General features: G+C 41.0%; 1 protein-coding gene across 2 annotated transcripts in view; it reads right to left on the reverse strand.

Moving 5' to 3' along the window:
* Window positions 1–24,383, reverse strand: part of TRPC3 (transient receptor potential cation channel subfamily C member 3) — an 80,879-nt gene that overhangs the window by 55,457 nt on the left and 1,039 nt on the right. For both annotated transcript variants that reach the window (XM_049709543.1, XM_004265099.3), the window contains exon 2: window positions 4,813–5,584. In XM_049709543.1, coding sequence (XP_049565500.1) covers window positions 4,813–5,584 — 772 coding nt within the window. The remainder of the gene's footprint in view (window positions 1–4,812; window positions 5,585–24,383) is intronic.

Genomic DNA, 24,383 nt, shown 5'->3' on the forward strand with positions numbered 1-24,383 from the left:
AAATACTTCTTTAATAACCTGTCACCAAGCTGTCCTCCATTAATCTATCTATATCTATATCCTAGAATGTTCAACCCTTGGGGTAATGACCTTCACATGTTTTTGGCACCATGCCTCCTGCACTCTTAAAGGAACTTTGAAAACTGCACGGTGGCTGAGAGCCTTCCGTGAAGCATCTAAGTGATGGCAGTTTGAGGGATGAGATACTGGATCTTACAGGCCATTGATAAGATAAAATAGTCATAGGTGTCTGAAACGGAAAAAAAATCAAGTGTTTTTCACTAGAGAACACGTTGTCTTTTTTTTTTTTTTTTTCCATTTCAAGGCCAGTACTTTGAGCTCAAAGCCTCTATGGAAAGAATATAGTGAACACCATGGAATAGGGTAAATTAAGTGACCCTGCCACAGAAATAAGCTTCACTTCCTGCCCTTTCAGAGCTCCGAGTCTCTGGGTCAGTGCTGTGAAAGCACTATTTTCTCTGTCTGTCGAAAGCCCTGACGGGTGGACATGAGTGTGGGATGAGAAGGCAAAGAGGTGAAAGGAAGGCAGATAATAAAAGAATAACAAGGAGTAGTGAGAATGGGAAAGAAAAGGAACATTTAGTCAGGGGAGAGAGACCTGTAGTCCTTAGAGACTGTAACTTCCAAAGAAGTGTCTGTATTTTGGCTCAGAGATGGTTATGCTACACGACTGCTTTCCATATAATTCAGAAAAAGGAAGTGTGAGATTTAGATGATTTTTGCATACCCTTAGATATATGGCAGCTTTATGGATGCCTTCTTAAACTCAGCTGTTTTCTCCTCTTTTTGCCTCTTCACTTATAATAGTTTCCCACCTTTGAAAGGTTATCAAAGGTGACTCTTTATGTCAGGGTAAAGGAGATTCCAAGTATTATCAATATGGGTTTAGCTGGCTTCAAGGGGAAAACTATGAATAAATTTTCTTAACATTGCTTCACTGAGACTACTTCTCTGGACAGAATTGCATACGTCACCATCTTTCGGAAATTATTAAAACATAATCTAACCACAAAGCTACAGTAATCAAGACAGTGTGGTACTGGCACAGAAACAGAAATATAGATCAATGGTACAGGATAGAAAGCCCAGAGATAAACCCACGCACATATGGGCACCTAATTTACAACAAAGGAGGCAAGAACATACATGGAGGAAAGAGAGCCTCTTCAATAAGTGGTGCTGGGAAAACTGGACAGCTACATGTAAAAGAATGAAATTAGAACACTACCTAACACCATACACAAAAATAAACTCCAAATGGATTAAAGACTTAAATGTAAGACCAGACACTATAAAACTTTTAGCAGAAAACAGGAAAAACACTTTTTGACATAAACCACAGCAAGATCTTTTTTGATCCACCTCCTAGAGTAACAGAAATAAAAACGCAAATAAACAAATGGGACCCAATGAAACTTAAAAGCTTTTGCACAGCAAAGGAAACCATAAGCAAGACAAAAGGGCAACCCTCAGAATGAGAGAAAATATTTGCAGATGAAACAACAGACAAAGGATTAATCTCCAAAATATACAAACAGCTCATGGAGCTCAATATAAAAAAAAAAAACCAAACAATCCAGTTAAAAAATGGGCAGAAGAGGGCTTCCCTGGTGGCGCAGTGGTTGAGAATCTGCCTGCTAATGCAGGGGACATGGGTTCGAGCCCTGGTCTGGGAGGATCCCACATGCCAAGGAGCAACTAGGCCCATGAGCCACAGCTACTGAGCCTGCGCGTCTGGAGCCTGTGCTCCACAACAAGAGAGGTCGCGATAGTGAGAGGCCTGTGCACCGCGATGAAGAGTGGCTCCCGCTTGCCACAACTAGAGAAAGCCCTCGCACAGAAACGAAGACCCAACACAGCAAAAATAAATAAGTTACTAAACTCCTACCCCCAACATCTTCTTTAAAAAAAAAAAAGGGCAGAAGACCTACATAGACATTTCACCAAGGAAGACATACAGATGTCCAAGAGACACATGAAAAGATGCTCAACATCACTAATTATTAGAGAAATGCAAATCAAAACTACAATGTAGTATCACCTCACACCGGTCAGAATGGCCATTATCAAAAAATCTAGAAACAATAAATGCTGGAAAGGGTGTGGTAAAAAGGGAACCCTCTTACACTGTTGGTGGGAATGTGAATTGATACAACCACTATGGAAAACAGTAGGGAGGTTCCTTAAAAAACTAAAAATAGAACTACCATATGACCCAGCAATCCCACGACTGGGCATATACCCTGAGAAAACTGTAATTCAAAAAGAGACATGCACCACAATGTTCACTGCAGCACTATTTACAATAGCCAGGACATGGAACCAACCTAAATGTCCATCGACAGATGCATGGATAAAGAAGATGTGGCACATATATACAATGGAATATTACTCAGCCATAAAAAGAAACGAAATTGAGTTATTTGTAGTAAGGTGGACAGACCTAGAGTCTGTCATACAGAGTGAAGTAAGTCAGAAAGAGAAAAATAAATACCGTATGCTAATGCATATATATGGAATCTAAAAAAAAAAAAAAAAAAAAAAGGTACTGATGAACCTGGTTGCAGGGCAGGAATAAAGAGGTAGACATAGAGAATGGACTTGATGACATGGGGTAGGAGGGCGAAGCTGGGGTGAAGTGAGAGTGGCATCAACATATATACACTACCGAATGTAAAATAGTTGGCTGGTGGGAAGCAGCAGCATAGCATAGGGAGATTGGCTTGGTGCTTTGCGATGACCTAGAGGGGTGGGATAGGGAGGGTGGGAGGGAGGCTCAAGAGGGAGGGGACATGGGGACACGTGTATGTATATGGCTGATTCGCTCTGTTGTGCAACAGAAACTAACAAAGTATTGTGAAGCAAGTATACTCCAATAAATATCTAATAGAAAGCAAAAAACATAATCTAGAACATTCCCTTTTGTAGAACCTCTTCTACAGACTTTCAGTATATATCAAGCAAAACGTTTAAAAACAAGGTTTGAGTGACACTTGGAATAGTGAATTAACAAATTTAGAATTATATTTTTTATTACTTTGTTGAAATAAAGTGACATTTAGACTTTGAATGCTTTTCTATTCTCTTCAAACAGAATTTGAAGTTTTAAATTTGCTCTACATGAGTTCTGTCAAAAAATAATTCATTTTAGGTACAAGGAAATAAATCTTTTCAAATACCACATAATGAATCTTTTCAACGGGAGTAGATATCAGTGATATTTATTTTCTTCTTTTTATTTTCCCACATTTTCCAAAATTTTTACAATAAATATGTGTAGCTTTTATATTAGAAAAGTATGTAATGGAATAACAAATAAAATTATACTAAGGCCAGATCTCCAGAAGGACAAGATGTGTGTTGATGGATGTAGAGGGAATTTGGCGCATACAAAAGGGAAACACCCCCCAACAATTTTCCTACCATTTTCTTTCAACTACTTACCTTGAATTATATTGCTAGTCACATTTGTGTAGCTCACACCTAAGTGTGAAAAGCTGCAATAATATCTGAAAAGCAGAATCATCACTTTTTCTGTGAGCTGATACCACAACACTAAATTAAAAAGATTAACTCAGCATACAGAAAATAATTCAAGGAATCTATGCCTAGAATCATCCTCTTAGGTGGATAACGGGAGGCAAGAACCTGCTGAAAAACAGTCTGACTTGGACCCGATCTACGAAATCTCCTTTTGCCCCAGATTTAATAGGTAGAACCATCCAAAATGCACGGCAGACTGTAACAATTAAATTTAAAAAATGTTCCACTATTAATGTATAGGTTTTATAAAAATAAGTAATTCTGCTTGACTGGAGATGATGTCCAGAAAAAAAGTTCACTCATAAAAAAACAAAAAAATCTATTAAAGCAAATCAATCTGCTATTCTTATTATTTCTGGGTTGACCTCATGTCTATGGCTCACCATTTTGAATACTGTGGATTTCACTTGTGGATTTCAGGTACAGCCGTTTTTGTCACAAATAAAATGACTTTAGTCATTCATTTAAAATTTTATATTAGACTTTTGACTTTCAGTCTAAAGAGATATACAAAGGGCTTCCCTGGTGGCGCAGTGGTTAAGAATCCGCCTGCCAATGCAGGGGGCACAGGTTCGAGCCCTGGTCCGGGAAGATCCCACATGCCACGAAGCAACTAAGCCCGTGTGCCACAACTACTGGAGCCCATGCTCCTAGAGCCCGTGCTCCACAACAAGAGAAGCCACCGCAATGAGAAGCCCGCACACCACAGCGAAGAGTAGCCCCCGCTTGCCGCAACTAGAGAAAAGCCCACGCATGGCAACAAAGACCCAATGCAGCCAAAAATAAAATAAATTTAAATAAAATAAATTTTTTTAAAAAGTGATATACAAATGTTTGGGCCAATAAACAGTGCATGCAAAACTAATACTATTTCTATATTTTCTATATTGAGTGCCACCATACAATCAACTACAAAAGAGGAAGAATTTGGAAGGGAGACGATCACACCACATCCCTCCTTCAACAAAAGAGAAGTCTTGTGTACTACTTAACGCTTATCCAGAACACAGAGCAGCACCGTAATTACAGCTCTCTGATCTAGTATATACCCATCCTCAGAGCGAATTTATCACAGCTCCGTGGTGAGAAAGGAAAATCAACAGGTCGTTTCTGAACGACGCTCCCAGTCCCTCGTGGTTTTAAATCCGCTGGGCGAGACTGATTCGGGAGCAAACTACGGAAGGCGTCTGGTGGCAGCCTGGAAGCGGAAGAGCGCGCAGGGCAGCCGGGGTGGAGCGCACAGCTTACCTTGAACTCCTTCTCTATGTTGGCCAGCTTGGCCAGCTCGTTGCTGAGCTCCAGGGCGGTGAGCACGGGGTCCTCGCTGGACAAGGACAGATACGCTGGGCTGGCCAGCCCCTTGTAGGCATTGATCCTCGAGCGCGAGTGGCTGAAGGAGTCGTGCCTCTGCTTCTCCGTGCAGTCCCCACACTTGCAGAAATAGTCGTGCGGCCGCTCGATCCTGGCGCCCTTCATCAGCAGCATGTGCACCACCTCGTACTTCTGGCAGTGCGCCGCCAGGATGATGGGGGTGATGTCGGGGGAGAAGCGCGTGCCGTCCTCGTCGTAGGCGTAGAAGTCGTCGTCCTGCAGCTCCTGCTCACAGGGGCTCAGGGTGAGGCGCTTGCTGGCCGCGAAACCCGGGTGGTTGAGGATGGCCTCCACGATGCGCACGTAGCCCTTGCTGATGGCGAGCAGCAGGGCGTCGCCGATGCGCGCCAGGTTCTCCTTCTTGAGCAGCAGCTCAGTCACCTCCAGGTGCTCATTGCCCACCGCCAGCTGCAGCGCGTTCTGGCCCATGTAGTCCACGCAGTTGACGTTCAGTGTCCTGGACTCCTCCAGCATCTTGCGCACCACAGGGATGTTGCCGTACTCGGCGGCGTCGAGGAAGCGCTCCTCCTCGGCGGTGAGGCTGGTGCCCCGATCGTTGAACATGAAGGCTGGGCCCCGGACAGCCTGGCGCCGGCCCTTCTCGCGCATCACTGTCTTGCGCCTCAGGGAAGGGCTTTCCTCCATTGACCTAATCAGCAACAGCAAGAAGAAGAAGAAGAAGAAAAAAACAACCCAGATGTATAATATTAGGGCATATTGCTTCCTCCCAGATGTCGGGCCATTTCTGGAGTACACAGCAGCCACCGTGCACATCTGTGGCCCGAGGACAGCCAGGTCCGTTGCTGACACCCGCCTGAAATTTACACCTGTACCTAACACGGGGTGCTAGAACCCAGAGAGGGGCCGGAAGCCCTTCAGAACAAGAGTTCCTGTTCCATAGAAAATGACATTCACAAGGAATAATAATATAAACGATTTCCAGACACCCCGCGTCTCCCTTGCGACCCTGGCAAAGATGGGACTCATCATACCTTGTGGAAATAACCTTACTACTGCTCTTAAAAGCCTTGAAAATAGGGGCGAGCAGGTACCTGGCACCAAAGCACTAGGCTTGAAGGCTAAAGAAATTAAAATTTTCAAGAATTAGGCCAGAACAATCCTCTCAAGTCACTGCATATTTTTAACTAAATAAAATCATTGACACACACACACACACAAAGCCCAGTATTTAGGCCAAGTATTATCTTTCAGGATCTTAGATTTGCTATTTTTTTTTCTCTTAAGGGTATCCCACTCCACTCCCACACCCCTCCAAAAAACTTACAAGATTCATTTTTTTCAATAACACAGACAAGATTTAGCAATTATAAAATGAGAATATCAATCTAGATTTATTTTTTTGAAAATAACTGTGTCTTTGTAATGAGTTGTTTAATTACCAATATTATATAGTTACCTCTTTGAACTAAAAGGATATGGTATGATTTATGGTTTAAAAATCACTAGTATTACTTTATGAATAAAGCAATGACCACTGACAAAATAGCATTCACATAGTCAGGGGTTGAAAACTAACTAGAGAGGCACTGTCCTCCGTGGGGGACCTGGAGGTGGGCATTAGGGAGCATCTCTAGCAGGTGAACTCAGAGGTGGGTAGCAGTGTCCACTCAGTTCTCAGTTCTGTGGGCCCCAAATTAAGAAAGGAGCACTGAAGCCACTGGCAGAGGTTTCCCAGATAGAGACCAAGGAAATGTGGCCAGGCAAACCTACAGAGGTAAGGAAACCAAAGAAGTCCCCCGACAAGCTTGTAAACTTGTCCAAGGGCAGAGGGTGCTGTGACTGGCCCCCCATTCTAACGACTCAACTAGTATCAGGTGATCAACTTAAAAAAATCAAATATAGTATTTATATATACACACACACATTTATATGAATATACTTATATATACACATATGTACACACACATGTATCTATGTGTAGGAATTTCTAGAAAGCAATACAAGAAGCCTTTCATTGTATTTATACCTGGGGCTCTGGGGAGTGGAACTGAGGAGCACAGGGGAAGGGAGATTCTTACTTTTCACTTACAGCTTTTACACATTTTGAATAGTTTTAACCATAGTTTGAATATTTTTATTAAAAATAAAATTTGTTTAAATTTTAAAAAATCTTAATCCCTTAGTTGACAAATTTTTTTAAATATAGGTACATACTACATTATACATAACCATTACACTATAATCTTTCTGAAGCTAAATAAATGCCATGTGTTTGACTATTATTAGTAGGTGTGGTGTGTAGAATAGTGTGCGGAGTGAGGTGTGTAAAGTGTGTGGTGTGTGTGTGTGGGAAACAAGGAGGTGCAAGGCTGGTTGGGGGCGTGTGTTTTGTGTGTGTGTTTTTGTGTTGTGTGTGTGTGTCTTTGTTTGTAGAATGATGATTTTTTAGGTGGACAAGAACTGGGAAATGGCATTCACTGAACTGCATAGAAGAGACCTCTGTTTCAAGATCAAACTCTATGACAAGTGTCTTTTTAAAAATCTTAAAAATACTGTCATTGTAATAAATTGACATACTTATTACATTAGTAGTACTGACTTCATTAGATTAAATATTACTATTAAGCTAAAAACCGGTACTCTTCAAATGGCTAGAACTTCCATATTGTATAAATGATGAATTTTGTACTTACCATTGATAATATATTGACATTATTTACGACTACAGAATATGTATGCAGAATATGTAAGTCTGAAGAATTCCAGTCTATCTCAGACGGGTAATCTTTGGGGAAATAAACTCATTATTCAAGTGTCACATCTTAATGGAATAGGGCTTTTTATCTAATGATTGCTACCTACAAAGAAAATAACTCATAAAAACCCTACCTTTTCTCCCAAAAGAGAGTGATCTGAAAATACCAGAAAGTGATTCTTTCATAAATTTTTTCTTTGCATTTCTTAGTATTTTAAAGTTTTTTTTCTTAGTATCTCTTCTTCTTTTGGAACCTATACCTACGTTTTGTGTATTTGAGCTGAAATGTGGGGTTTTAGTACTATACAACACAAGTGACATGAGCCATTTTGATTTTGTCTTTAAAAGATTCTAACACTGAGTTAAGTGTGAAGTAAGATTTTTCAGTTAGAACAAGTTATACTGCTATTTCAAAATAAAAGTACTGACTTAGTGCTACTTGTCTTCATGGTGAATCCACATAAGAAGTGTCCTTTTTTTTTTTTAACTTTCCTTACAGTATTAAGATAAGCTTCATGAATCTGGACTGATAAAATGGTATGAGTCACACAATCAGTTCATCCACAATGCATTAGCATGGCCTCAATCTTGGCTGGTCTTGACAATGCATCTCCTCTGGCATGAGAAATAAGGAAAGAGTGAGGGTGAATGGGAGAGGATGCCTAACCTTAGTAATGCTAACACTAAAATCATTTTGCCAGATATTTTCTTACCTTTAGATCCTCACCCAGTGGGTCAACTCATTCAGCACTGCAAGGATGCTTTGGACAGGGCCTTCTTTCGGGTAAAAGCATTGGAGAACCACTGACCTAAATCAGTTGCCCTACAAGCACAATGTGCAAGCTCCTTCATGGCTGATATGAATGGCTGGTAATATCTGATTGCTACGGACGGCACTCTGTACCACCACAAATCCATACGTTGAAGCCCTAATCTCCAACATGGTATGTGGAGGTGAGGTCTTTGGGAGGTAATCAGGGTTAGATAAGGTTATGAGTGTAGAGCCCTCATGGTGGAATCAGTGCCCTTGTAAGAGGAGAAAACAGAGAGCTTGCTCTCCCTACCCTCCCACCACCCCCTCCCTGTGAGGACACAGTGAGATGGCAGCCATCTGCAATCCAGGAAGAGAGCACTCACCAGAACCTGACCATACTGGTACCATGACCTCAGACTTCTGGCTTCCAGAACTGTGAGAAAATATGTTTCTGTTGTTTAAGCCATCCAGTCTGTGGTACTTAGGCGTGACAGCCCAAGCTGAGTAAGACACTGACCATACATCTTAAGGCAAAAGAAAATGTTTTCATGCTTTGTGAAACAAACTTTGGATTCCTAGTACTTGTCCAAACACTTAAGCGGATAAAAAGTTCTTCCCGAGAAATATTTTTGTGCACCCAAAGGCAATCCTTTGCTCCATTCTATTCAGAGGCAAAAATATAAGCAATGCTCCTCAGTTTTCGTAACTTTGCCATCCACTCATCTGACTTCTAACAGTGCGACTTGAGGCCCACCTGCCTCAAGATCACTTGGAATACCTGTTAAAATTCAGATTTCTGGGCCCCATTCTAGATGCACTAAATCACTCTCAGGGGTGGGGCCCTGGAATATATATTTTAAATGAGCATCCTTTGCAATTCCCGCACACACTGAAGGTTGGAAACCTCCAGTATAAAAACGGCGATATCCTGGATCAATGACCCCAGGCTCAGAGGCCTGTAAACACTTGTCACACTGGCCCTGCCAAAAGCAAATTTGGAATAACATGTTTGAGCAGCGCAGGCTAAGGGACAAGCAGCCTTACATTCACTTAGGTTCCCTACCCTTTATTACCACTTAAAATTTGATCTTCAGGATGCTATTCACCTGAATCACAGTAAATGAGAAGCCTGTAAAATGCCTTCACCAGTGACCATTTAAGGTCATGCTCTTTCTTTTACCAAGGATTGATATTTTTAAAGGGTTACTATGTTTCCTTCAAAACTGCCTTTAAAGGGTTAAAGAGGTTTTCCATTATAGTATCTATTGTACCTTTTATGAGGATTCAAGTGCTAAAATCATCCTAGAATTGTGTATCAAGAAGCCTGTCTCTCCAGATGAGTTTGCTTCCCTTGATCTAATAATATGAACTGTATACCCTTGTCTTTTTTTGTGGCCCAGGGTACCCAGGAATTTAGCTTAGATCTAAAAATGCTCAATTACCATCAGTATCCTAACCCAGGTTTCTGGCACAGTCTTTCTCCTTCTCCTAAATCATTTCTGACATAGATTTTAAATCAGTTATCCTGTGTTCCATGTGTCTTAAACCTATTTTATGGTTATCTAAATTCTTTTCTGAAAAACAGAGTATTAATAAATACCCCCTCATATAGGCCACCCCTGCCCACATTCCTGGATGGTAAGGTCATGCTTTATTTGTCATTACCCAATGCCCCACAGGGAGTAGATACTCAGTAAATATCTATTCAACTGAGTATTCAAATCTCTTCCTGGGCCCTATCCTCTCACTTGGCTTCAGCTCCCACATGTACAACTATCTGTCCTCTGGTCATTCTAAAATGCCCCAACTCACGTTCTCCCTTAAACCAGCTCCCCTCCTAACATTTGCATCTCAGGCTAGATATTCAGGCTTAGCAATTGCAAGGTCATCTGTGACTCACTGTCTTGATCCTGTCAGTCACAAAGTTCTGAAGCTTCTCCTTTGGAATGTTTCCTGTACCTGACCTTTCCTTCCAATTCTCATTGCCAACGCTATCCTCCAGATCTTTACCTCGTCGTGGCTGCATTATTAGGACAGCTTTCCGGCAGAGATGGCACAAGGGAAGGCAACGAAACTTTACTGAGTTCCTGGTATATGTGTCTGTTTCTCATGCACTCTCATATTTAATTCTCGTAACATTGCTAGGAAGCAGGTATTATTTTCTGTTTCATAAATAAGAAAACTGAGCTCAAAGGAAATTGCCCAAGGTAATACACAGAGTAAAATGCAGAACTGGGATTCAGCCTAGGGTCTGTCTGACTCCTATGCTTCCTGGCATTTCGTGCTGCTCCTGATTTCCTCTTTGTATCCCCACAGACATCCCCAGCACCTTGCACTTCTTAAATTCGGCTTTTACTGTCACACTTCTCTCTCTTTTTTTTTTTTGTGGTACGCGAGCCTCTCACTGTTGTGGCCTCTCCCGTTGCGGAGCACAGGCTCCGGACGCGCAGGCTCAGTGGCCATGGCTCACGGGCCCAGCCGCTCCGTGGCATGTGGGATCTTCCCGGACCGGGGCACAAACCCGTGTCCCCTGCATCAGCAGGCGGACTCTCAACCACTGCACCACCAGGGAAGCCCCACACTTCTCTTAAAACCAAACCAAAACCAACTAGGTCCTCCAGCTGATTTTCAGGGATGCTGACAGCCTGCCCCCCCATCCCTAACCAACCTTCTCCTCCCTGCGCTTCAGATTCATTCTTCACTGTCTTATAAACATATTATTCTGCTTATTTCTGTACTGTAAAGGGTACAGGTATAAAATATCCTATACCATCAAGGATATTTTTTTGAAAAATTAGCAAGGTGCTTTTCGATTTTGCCTTTCCAAATACCAGATCTTGACCCTGGTTAATTCAGGGACATCTTGCTTCAGCCTTGGGGTGTGGGAGGGATGCAGTATAGAGTTGCATGAGTTTAGGGGGAAATAAATTTTAGAGGAGGAGTGCACATAGAGAGATCAAGGAATTTTTAGTGGTTTTTTTTTTTTTTTTTTTGCAAGAAAAATGGGGTTTTGTAAGCAGAATTTGGGAAAAGGGAAATTGTCTTGAGGAAGAATTTGCTTAGTTCCTTTATTTCTCTAATTAATTCCAAAAGAACCTGATCGCTGAGTGCTCTCGTCACACAGACAAGATAATTCTCCCACTTTTGACACCAAAGCAATGGTGCTTACTGTCCTGGGAGAAGAAAGAAATAGCAGAAAGGAAGTAAAAGTCAAGATGTGGATTTAGTAAGGTGAGGAACTACTGAGGGTAGGGGGATTCTTGCCCTGCTTGTTTGATTTGGAGATCTGGAACAGTCCTGCCTGGTTAAGTAGGGAATGGTCTGGGCTTTCTCAAGCCACCCTCAGCTTCCATGTAGTGTGGACCCTGCAATGAGAGCCAGGGAGCCTGCACCCAGACTAAGGATGACCAGCTGTGAGCTGGATAGAGGATGTTGCAGGCACCCAGCTTTGTAGCCCCCAGGAGCTGAGCTGAAACCACATATGCCAGCGAGCACATCTGGGTGACAAAGTCACGTCAGCCAAGATCAAGTTACTGCCACTGACAAGCAGCACCCAGCAGACAATGAAGACTGCCCAGAGACCACAAGAGTCACAGAATAGCACCCTTTCCTCCCTCCAGGGGACACGTAAGTTCCCCTCCCCCAATGCCCAAATGCTACAGAGAAGAGCAGGGGAACCAGCAGCTTTCCAAGAGCCTGAGCAATTTTATCCAAGTGAGACAGTATTTCTTAAAAAGGAAACTTACTTTATATTATCAAACTAAGATGAGTGAAATTGGCCTCACAGCATCCCTCCACAGTGCCCTGAACCGGGGGGGGACATGCGGACCAGAAAGAGACTCCAACCCCTTATGGAGATTGCAGAGAGGAATCAGTAAGCAAAGGTCCCTTATACACCAGCTCGCAGCACAGGGAGACACTGTTCTAGTTGACTAGATCCCTGCGATAATGCAGGTCAAGGATTCCCTTCTTATTAACCCACATAATTGCTTAATTGCTTAATTAACTTAATTGCTTAATTTACTGATTGCTTAATTCACTTGCTGAATGAGAATGAATGTCTGTTTAGCAAGCAAAAAACAAAACAGAAGTTTAAAAATTAATTTAAACCACAGATTGAACATTTGGTCAACTTTTCTCCCCACTAGTCAGCAGGTAGGAGGCTCAGGGGAAAGGTCTGTTATGAGAGCTACATGCTGCCCATACAAGTTGTTCTGGTTTCTTGTTCCTGCTACACCTGCCTCTGGGATGTTCCTTTTGTTTCTATCCCTGGGCATACTCTTATTCTTGCCCTCTGCCAATTCAAATCCTTCCTACCTTCTGTGGCCCAGCTTACATTACACCTCTGGAAACAGAGGGTAAGGCTTCACATGGTAATAACTAGAAGACCTGCAAGGTTCCGTTCATTCTGAAATGTTGTCTTCTGAGAACCTTTCAGAAACCATTCCTGACCACTTCAGCCTGACCTTTTGCAATATTGCTAGTCTGCCTATAAATCTATACACTTTTTTTTCCCTCTCCTTGATTCTGTCTCCTTGATTATTGTCTCCTATGATATTCATGTCTCCTAAATCTGGTTGAGAATAAATGCCCCATGCTTCCTATCTTATTTTTCATACTTCTTAGCCACCTCTATAGTGCCTAATATAGTGCAGTATATGTTCAAAAATACTTGTCAATTGATGCTAATTCTACAGATAAAGTGACTCAGTCAGAATGTTAACGTCCTTAAGGTCACTGAAAGGAAGAGAATTAGAAAGTGAGAGCTCAGAGGTTCTCTCCTAGAGTCTCTCTACTTTACCATGCTGTCTCTAGGGAACAAGAAAAATGAATAACAAGTTGCAAATCAAAATAGCACTATTAAAATATAGGCTGAGCTTATGTATTGGAATACTTTGGTTCTATAATCACAAGCTCCGTAGCACTCAGCAACAAATGGACATTATTAAAGAAGTCCCCTCAAATCTTTTATTGAAGTGAGGTGAAGAATTCAGCAGCTACTCAATCTATCTAGCAAGCCAGCCAGCAGCCAGGCAAAGTAAACACCACCAACAATGTGAGCCAAAGCAGTAAGAATAACAGTCAAATTGCTTTGACTAATCAGTTCACCACACTGAAGGAGGCGCATGTGCCCACCGGCTAGGATCCGGTCCGTCCTTCTGTGAAGGGCAAGCAAAGCAGGAGGAGCCGCGGAAGATAAGTAGCGAGAAAGGCACAGAGGAGGGGGAGAACGTGTTGGAGAGCCACCACCGCATTAGCTACCGTATTAGGGTTGGTGATAATCGGAAGTGGTAATGAAGGTGGGAAGCAGCAGGCACCTGACGGAGGACAAGAAAGTCAGAGATGAAAAGTCAAAAAAGAGACAAACCCCACAGTCCCCCAGGGAAGCAGGCACCTGTCAGTCAGTGTGGTCGCCTCTGGAGACATCTGGAGACATCTGGAGACATCTGGAGACATCTGACACTATGCCTACGTGTGAGTGTGCTCGGAATGAGGAGACGGCATCTGACAGCCTCGATAATGTCACGTTTTGAAAAATCTCTCATATGTGTATTTGTGGAGGGGAAGCAGTAGAGTGGCGGGGCACTCTGAGCTTGAGGAGCGCCGACGGGCACCAGCGTGCAAGGCTAGAGAGCGGCAGCCCAATCAGTCCGACTGTCTGGTGTACCGGGGACAGCGCTCTGGGTAGCGCCGCTTTCCACACCACCTGCTGCTGAGCCTGCCTCTACCATCACCACGCACAGTCCGACAACACGCTGTCACGACCGCGGCCACAGCAGCAAGACAAGGCACTCCGCTTCAGAAACAGGAACGCGTCACTTTCATGCCTAAAGAGTCCCACCCCAGAAAACGGTTAGAATGTAGAGATTCCAGAACTTCTAAGTCTGGGGAGGGATTTGGATCTCCACAGTAATTAATTTCCTGAGAGTTTCTGTTGGCCAGGGTTACATTCAGAATTCTCCATGCATCATTTTCATAAATCTATTAGACACCTGCTAATTTTGATATATGCCCTAATGACTCAGTCGGAGACAAGAAGCCGTTGTTGGAGGGAAGCTCCTGTCTCTGCTCTTCATCGCTTTCCCCGTCATCCCTCTCAGGAAAGTTCTGGAGACCCTTTAGTAGCTAAGACCAGAAAAGCAAAAAAGCTTTTAAGAGTGCGTTGTTCCCTCTAAAAGTCCACTGGGAGCAGAGGTGAGGACCCCTAACCACTGCCTGCATGAGTTCTTGGTGATGCTTCTTAAACGTACGTGCCCAGAAAAGCGTTTAGGTAAATACCTTCTAGAACTTAGATGTTTCTGTTTCCAGGAACTGCATTTTGTGTGTAACTCCATTGAGCTGACTTATTATGGTTTTGTGAGTAACTGCTTTCATGCCAGTCTCCTCAATAATACTGTAACATACTTAAGAGCAGAGACTGTCTGTCTATATCTCTATATGCCTGGCTGTTAGTACGTGGCTGATCAATATCTATCTCTTGGAGGCACAGATGTGTGTGTGCTTAAAGCGTTAAGACTGAAGACCTAGGGAACAGACACTTTTCCCCTTCAGATTCAAGCATACCCTTGGTCACATAAAATAATGTGTGGAAGTAGTGGTGGAGGGGAATTTGGAGTAATTCTTCTATAAAAAAGAATGTCATGAATACATTAATATAAGTTAATTATCAGGAATTAAAGTAATATAAACAATCATTCTTCTTTCAAAACAGATTTCTGCTTAATCACATTCAATTCTTAGTTACACCACAAAATAACTGACGAATCTTACAGCTTGTGATTTTGATCTTACATAAAGTTACATTTTGTCAGGATAATCTGAGGGCAAATGGAGGATACGTCTTAGAATTTATAAGCTTTTAGAGTTAATAATTAAGCTTGTCTTCAAAAACAAACTCATTTATTAAACTCAGTACTTTCTAAAACTAATTTTTATTATTTCAGGAAGATTAGTGACAATGAAATTAGAAATGAAGTACAAATTCAGTCTATAATTGATCAAGAACTTGAGATAAAATGAACTCAATAATAAAATCAAAAACCTCTACTGACCCAAGAGAAGTTCCTATTCGGCTATTTAAACATATTAGTCACTATCAATTAGATATATATTAACTTCTAATGTTATTAAAAGCAAAAGGATCTGGTTTTCTATCATTGTCATCCATATCTGAAGTCAAAAGCCTGAGGTTTTTAGATTCTTGTTCCCATCTCATCACCCTGCAACCTATTTTTCAACAGAGAACCCATATGCATCAGTCCTATTTGACAAAATGTATTTAGAAATGCAAAACTGGTGTAAAATATTTAGTAATGTCATGCTCTTTCCTTAACACGTCATGCACTTGTGGACATTTAAATCTCATTTTTTTAAAAAAGGTCTAGGGCCAAATTCATATAGTCACCTATTATTTGAATAGTACAAAAAAAAGAGGGGCGTTTTCTTTTGAATAGGGGAAATTTTCTGACTAGATAAGTGTAGACAAATACCCCTGACCTAGATACTAAATTAAAGACAAAATGCTATAACAATCCTAATTATTCTCATAAAGTCACTGCTGAGCCCCTTATGCACAAGTGTGAATTTGGCACCCATAGCGCCCAACTCCAGACCTTCTATCTGGGGCCAGATTCCTCTGTGTACACCCTGAACAGGCCACTCTTCTGGCTCCCCTGTCAGACTGATAACTACGTAGTGTTGATTGCCTGAAGGGGGCTATATCAATCCTGAGCCAGGAAGTTGAAAGTATTCCTTCCTATGGAGAGCAGAGAGCTCTGCAAAAACAGTTGTCTTCCTCCCATTACATTTCCTGTGAAGTTTTATAAGGAGAAAACATGAACAGACAGACGTTTGCTATCCTAGCACAGTAATGAAAAATTCCTAAAGTTCTAACCTACTCTTCAGATTTTGTCCAGGATCCATTTACCTCTTTGATATTAAGAGAAAACCATAAATGATATTTGGCAGGGGTCAATTGTTCCTTGAGATATTCTTATCTCCACCCACCCACCCCCGCCCAATTCTTTTTTTTTTTTTTTTTTTTTTCCGGTACGTGGGCCTCTCACTGTTGTGGCCTCTCCCGTTGCGGAGCACAGGCTCCGGACGTGCAGGCTCAGCGGCCATGGCTCACGGGCCCAGCCGCTCCGCGGCATGTGGGATCTTCCCGGACCGGGGCACGAACCCGTGTCCCTTGCATCGGCAGGCGGACTCTTAACCACTGCGCCACCAGGGAAGGCCCCCTCCCAACCCCACCCAATTCTTAATCCTCCTACTTAGTTTAAAACTTTCTCAAGTTGATCTGCCATCAGTAGTCAAATTGAAATGATGAATTAATTGAATCTCATAAATGAGTTAATACTAATTATTAGTTTCCTGTGTTGCTCCTCCTAGGAGTAAGTGCATCTAAAATCTCTTTGAGGAAGAGAGAAATGCTTAACCCAAACTCGGCCACAGTGTAAACATTACAGTCAAAGGAAACTGGAGATTTCACAAGGCCTGGGGCTGCTGTGAATTCAATGTCAACCTTCAGCTTCAGTTTCTCAACTGGACTAGATGAAATCCTTTTCGACTCAAACATTCTATTCTTCATCATATTCTACATCAGTTAAATTTAGGAAGTGTGATTCTAAGATGATTTTAGTTGGGGGACTTCAGATGATCCTCAAATCACACTGTACAGATTACTATCTACTTCATTTGCCTAATAAGATCAGTCATAATTAAGAATAGTCTTCCTTCTGCAACCTTGGTTCTGTTAATAATACTGTCTTCATCTGGGCTTAAATGAATATCTAAAACACAATTGTAAGCATGTTTGGTTTCAAGATGATGGAATAAAGGCCTTTCTCACCCCTTCACCTCTCAAAAATTACCCCCTAAACAACACAGAAAACAAAGAACACAAATTTCATCTTCCATGAAACCAGAAGTATTTGTAACTGCACTCCACAATATATGAAAAGGAGATAAGTTGGAAGAATGGTGAATGATTTAACAGAGAGAAGGAAGGTCTAACCAGAGTGCCTGTAACAAAAAATAAGCTGATCCACCCAATACCGGAAAAGACTTGGAAACTAAGGGCAAAAGAAATCTCAGAAAGCAGAGACAAGGCAGGAGTCTAAAATGGAGGAATCCGCTGAAATTTTGTGTAAGTGGTGTGTAGTAACCCTCCCCCTAGATTGCTAACCTCCAGCTGATATGATCAAGTGACAACCCTCCCACATCCCTATAAGAAATATAGGATACGAAATCTCTGGAGAAATAGAAACAGAGATTCTCTAAATGCGGGGATACCAGGCCCAGGGGAGGGTAGGAACTAAGAATGGGGGGAACCCTGGCCAGTTCCAGAATACTAGCAGCCAGGTTTATTATCTCCCAACCCCTACTCCCTTGTGACATTAAAAAAAAAAAAAAAGATACTGCATCTCTGAAATAAGAAAGAATGCTATAACAAAGGAATACTCATAAGACAAAAAGAGCTCTTAGAGATTAAAAATATAATAGATAAAATGGAAAAAAATTCAGTGAAAGAGTTGGGAAATATAGCCAAGGAAATATCTCAGAAAGAACAGAAAAGACAATCACTGGAAAACAGGATAGAAGAGATACAAAAACTAGGGGATCAGCCCAGGAGATCCAAAGTCCAAATAATAGATTTCCAGAAAGAAAGAAGAAATATGAAAATAACAGGTAGGAAATAATAAAAGAAATAATACAAGAAAACCTCCCAGAACCAAAGGGCATAATCTCCAAATACTGAAAGGGTTTACCAAATATCCAGTTCACTGAATGAAAAAAAAGACCCATATCAAGGCATATCATCTAGACATTTCAGAACAACACTAATGATGAGATCATTCTAAAAGCTTCCTGAAGAAAAAAAAAATTAAAAACCACAAACAAAGGAAGTCAGAGGGTTTTGGAAGGGATGTCTTCAGGAAAACACACACAGTAAGAGACTGTAAAAGGTTTTGCTAAAGAGGCAAGAACAAGATGGAACACATATTTACTCCATGAAAAACAACTAATTATAAAAGAAAAGAAATGCAATCATACTATACTACTTGACTCAGCAGTGAATAATAGTTACATGATCATAATAATGAAGACTTTAAGTAAGATATTAACCACAAATTGTACCAAACCATGTGATGGAGGATGGGGGAGAATAAAAGGTATAAGTGAGTGAAAATTGTTTCCTGAGAATACTGATGACATCTAAAAACATGAATAACAAGATAGCTATACCTGAAGGAGTTTTAAGTGGAATGAAATGGAGGGGACAAGCAGAAAAAAGGAGAAAATCAGGGAACTGCTATGGGTTTGCTGTTGTTCTTATAAGCCACATTTTTTAGTATTAAGTTTTAAAACTATATTCTTGCATTATTTTGAAACTATATAAAATAATTTACAACAAACCAACAAAAATGACAACTCTCTATTGTACATAGTGAAATTACTACTCTACAGGATAAACTAAAAATACAATTCAAAGTTTCAGATTATTAAAGGTCTCAAGTCTAATGCCATGCTGTACTATTCTTGAAAATTATAACTATGGAGAAACCTGCCTCTTCCTTAATAATGCTAGTTTGACTTCAGTCCTTAAAGTCCAAATTCCTATCCCTGGAGATTCAACAGTGACTTGGCAAATCTCTGACTTCCACTCCAGCGGTGGAAGGGAAGTGCTACTTCCAGTCTGAAACACAAGCCAACATGCACAGCACTGCTCTCAATCCCACAGCCAAGCTAAACCTAGACTGGAACATTTTCACAGGCCAGTACCATAGAAACTAACATCCAAGTAGACAATTTGGGTTACGAGGCATTGTGTACTCATCTTCAGATCCCCTATCATACAAAGTTGAGCATCAGAAGCTCTATTATTTTTTTAAATCTTCTAATCACTCTGTGGATTTATTTTATATAACTTTCAAAATAAAAATTGAATATATTTATGGTATATAATATGATGATTTGATATACATATACAGTTGACCCTTGAACAACACGGGTTTGAACTGTGCAAGTCCATTTGTACACATATTTTTTTAACAAGTATATTGGAAAAAGTTTTGGAGATTTGTGACAATTTGAAAAAACTCACAGGCAAACTCTGTAGCCTGGAAATATTGAAAAAACTAAGAAAAATTTAGGTATGTCATTAATGCCTAAGATATATGTAGATACTAGTCTATCATTACATAGGCATAAGGTGAGTGACATTTAATTATAATGTTTAAATAATTAAATAATATATTTTAAATATATTTAATAATAGCAATAATGTTAGTTTTCTTACTGCTTTGTAACTTTGCTTTCAAAGAATTACATTACCATATAGTATGCGTCTCTCTCTCTCTCTTTCAATTGGAGAAGACGTGTGTCAGCCTATCATCACAGGTAAGTGGTTTTAAAAAAACATAATTATGTTTCCAATACTGTATTATGAATATGGCATGGTAATAATACCATATGCCACAAGAATTTTATAACGGTTCATTCATTATTTATAGGCTACTGTGAAGCAGCCATATTGATTACACCAGGCTACCATAAAGCAATCATATTGCTGCTTCTTCGTTATCAATGCATGAATCATTATACCTGCAAATAAATATGAATTTCTTTTTCACATAATTTTTGATGTCTAGTGTTAGTATCAATAATACATATAATGTCTGCAGTGTTTTGTATCATATAAGACAATATCGTTGTAGGTACTGACAGATGATTCATTTTGTAAACAGATGACATAAGCATGGTATCAATAGATACAGTACAATACTGTAAATGTATTTTCTTTTCCTTATACTTTTCTTAATAACATTTTCTTGCTCTTACTCTATTGAAGAATACAATTATAAAATATGTACATATAACATACAAAATCTGCGTTAATCAACTGTTTATGTTATCGGCAAGGCTCTGGTCAACAGTAGGCTATTAGTAGTTAAGTTTTAGGAGGAGTCAAAAGTTATACATGGATTTTAGACTGTGCGGGGAGTCGGCACCCCTAACCTCTGGGTTATTCAAGAGTCAACTGTACATAGTGAAGTGATTACTGCAGGCTAGGTAATTAACATATCCAGCTCCTCACATAGTTACATTTTGTGTGTGTGTGACGAAGAAACCTGAAATCTACCCTCTTAGCAAATAGTCCAAATATGGAAACAACCTAAGTGTCATAGACCCTTGAATGTTAAAAGAAACTGTGGTATATATATATATATATATATACAATGTAATATCAATATTATTCAGCCTCTACAAAGGAGATCCTGAGATTTGTGACAACATGGACGAACCTGGAAGACATTAGGCTAAATGAAATAAGCCAGACACAGAAAGAAAAAAACTGCATGATCTCACTTATAAGTGGAATCTAAAAAAGTCAAATACATAGAAGGAGAGAGTAGAACTGTAGTTACCAGGGGCTGGGAGGTGGGGAAACTGGGGAGATGTTGGTCAAAGGGTACAAAGTTGAAGTTATGTAGGATGCATAAGTCTAGAGATCTAATGTAGAGTATGAGGACTATAGTTAATAAGACTATATTGAATACAGAAGCTCTATTATTGATTTACTAAATAATCTTTAGAAATTGACTTAACTTCACTGTGTATCAATTTCCTCATTTGCCAAATGGGAAAACCTGCTTTAAAGAGGTGTGATTCAAGTTAATTCATTTAAATGACAGCATGAGGTATAATATAAACACAAATTACTGCTTTAATTATGACAAATTTTTGGCAGCACTTCCTCAAGAAAAACTAAACAGAATCCTCTCTCTTTTTTTTTTAAGTACGTTTATTATAATTTTTTTTTTTTGGCTGAGAGGCTTGCGGGATCTTAGTTCCCCAGACCAGGGACTGAAGCCAGGCCACGGCAGTGAAAGCACTGAGTACTAACCACTGGACCACCAGGGAGTTCCCCAGAATCCTCTCTTCTAGAAGCCTTTCTCTCTTAAAGATAACACTGCTGAGAAATCTAATGACTTCTTGCATGTATGTTAATGAGTAAGGATTGAGTCTTCTTACTAAAAGTAAGACGAAACACAAAGTTTTTTCCTTTATTTACCAAATATTTGCCAACTATGGGTCAATTCTTCCCTTTTCTTGAACCTCTTCTCTCTAGGCAGCCTTGTCTTAGTACCACCTACTCCTTCGTCTTTTTCCGTGTCTTCTGCTTGCTACTCTTTCTTTCTGCCCCTCTAAACAAAAAAGTTCCCCTCAGAAAACTAGCTCAGGCTCCCTTTGTTTCTCTCTTCGCACTCCCTCCTTGGGTAATATCATGAACTCACACAACTCTATAACAATTCCCATTAGACGCTCAAATTCTCCCAAGCTTTAAATGTGCATCTTCCTGCTTGACACTTCTATCAAAATTATCTGAAAACTCAGATTCTACTCTGTTTGTTCTTTTCTTTTCAACAATGACATCACGATCTTAGTCATCTACATCAAAATCACCAAGTCATCTCTGACCCTGCTTTCTCTTTAAACCCCTGATGGACAGTTAGCTGCAAATTCCCATAGATTCTTTGTGTATTCTCTTTTCCTATCTCTCCCCATTCCATCCCACCAGTCCTACACGATTACAGATCCTAATCTCAGCCTGGAAAGCTACAATAGCCCCCTAATTTATTTATTCACATTCTGCCAATTGCCACTTCAATCCATCCTGTTCTCAGAGTGGCTTTGATCAAACTGTTGCCGCTTTGAAACAATCAGTGGCTCCCTATTGCCTCCCCTTGACATACAAGATCCTATATATTAATGCCCCAAATAAGCTATGTTTCAGTAAAACTCAATTAATATTCCCTGGACATGCCTGGCATTTTGGAAGTGGGAGGGCTTGAATTAATTGCCCATCCTGTCTCTGCCTCCTATCCTATTTACTTTTTAAGGCTCATAAAGGTTTTCTTGATTTCTCCACAACCTTGTGTTGTCTATTTCTTCTTTGCACTTGACTCATCAGAGCTCTATTCTGTGTGTATGTATTTAAGCACTTATTTTACTCTAACTTACAGCATAATTGTTCATACGTAGTTTCATTTCCATCTCTCCCTTATGAGATTTTAAACTCCTTGAGTGCAGTAAAGTTGGCGTACTCATCTTTGTGGCTTACTGTACCTAGTCTGCACTTTGCACATGTAAACGCTTAAGAAATGCCTTTGAATTAAAACTCATAAGAACTGCCTTCAAATGCTTTTGGAGTTCATCAGACATATTTAATAACTAAAAACTTCGAGAATGAGTTAATCTTGCCAGTGACATACTACTTGGTCCTAGATTTGCAAACAATTGGGAAAAAAGAAGTTTTGTTTTGAATCAATGGTTGGATAAAGAGTTCTATTAAAGGATTAAAAAAAAAGTCTTCTTAGTGATATAGTAGATGACACTTTTCCTCCTAAGTCAGTCTGTTTAAAATTCCCAGATGTAATACTGGAGCATGGAGCAGTGAAATGAGCAACAGGGTTATGCTAAGGAATCCTTTTGGTAAAAGTGGGATTCTACCCTCGGCATTCTGCTGGATGTTAAATTCGGCTATTCTATTCTGCCTACTGAAAATGACCCTGGGGCTTTGGTAGACTGGGTATCCTTCTCCAATTTCATTCTGGGGCTGTATGCTTACTTTTTGAGCTATTAAACTGTGGCCATATTCTACTCAAAGGTGGAATAAAGAGCTAATCTCTGCTACAGATATCAAGTTAGTCTCTGCCGTTACCAAGTGACAGGCCTCAAAGAAACAAGAAGAGTTTGCTGCTCTACCTCTAGAAGGAACCTTTATTAATGGATATCGCCTTCAAATGACTGGGTCTTTTCAGCCAGCTGTATTTACTTTACAAAATAAGTACACTACAACATTTACCTGTTGAATTATGTAAAGTCAGAAGATAGATAGGAAAGATGTTCTCTTACGAGTTAGACATCGAGGCTACATTAGAATTTGTCCCAGTGCTTTGTGTAATTGACCTCAAGCTTCAAAAAGCAAAGTGTGTAATCTCTGCTCCCCCCCCTACGTTCTCAGATAAGAGTGCTCTGGTGTCCCATTTATTGTGGATTTACGATAAAAGGAAAAAAAAAAACTAAAGAATCAAGAAGTTGAGCTGGGTTATAAAAACCAAATTGGCAAAAGGAAAAATGGACAACGTCTTAAAACCTTAGGGAGGCGGGGAAGCGAGCTGGCCGCGCTTTAATCCGAAAGGACCTACTTTCCCTCCATTTCCTGGGCCATTTCCAATCCAGGCTAAACTTCAGCAATAAGTGAACCACACTGGGAAGCGTCGCTCGTTTTAAATCAGAAACCTTCCCTAGACGACCTACTCCCAGCCAATGATTTGCGTTTTTAATAGACAAGTCCGGCCGAGCCAGGTGCGGGCTCTGACCAGCCGAGCAGTGCGCGACCCGACCGGTTCGAGGTCGTCCCAGAAACCTCGCACCCCGCCTGTGGGCAGCTTGCGGGCAGCAGGGGGCGCTGCGGAACCTCCGTCCCTTCCCGGGAGAACCCCTTCCCCGGCCCAGGCGGTTAGTCCAGCCCGTCACGACTGGCCCCAAGTTCTCTACCTCCTAAAAAAGACGCCCAAGGTACGTGACAAAAGAAACAGCACGCTCCCTATAAAACGTCCTTATCCTCTCTGAGTCTCGCGGCTGGTTAAAGGCTGTTTCCAAGATTTAGCAATTAAGAAAAGTTGTTCTTTCTCACACATTAAAGCGCGGGCCTCTACCTTTCTTTAAAAAAGAAACAGCTACTGACCCTGAGCCGCCTGGGAACCACAACTACCTCAAAGCGGTGCCGGCGGCCGCCCCGCGGCCGCTCTCTCCCCGGGAGACCCGCTGGGGCTTCGGCTCCAGTTTACCCCCAAACTGTGACTGGACCGTCGGGAAAAGAGGTGACAGGGCAAACCTTCACCCCACACTCTGTATCGCACACCGCCCCCTCCCTTCTCCCCACGCCCGACGGCCGGGAGCGTCGGA

The sequence above is a fragment of the Orcinus orca genome, chromosome 4, assembly GCF_937001465.1.
Source record: "Orcinus orca chromosome 4, mOrcOrc1.1, whole genome shotgun sequence".
Classification (NCBI taxonomy): domain Eukaryota; kingdom Metazoa; phylum Chordata; class Mammalia; order Artiodactyla; family Delphinidae; genus Orcinus; species Orcinus orca.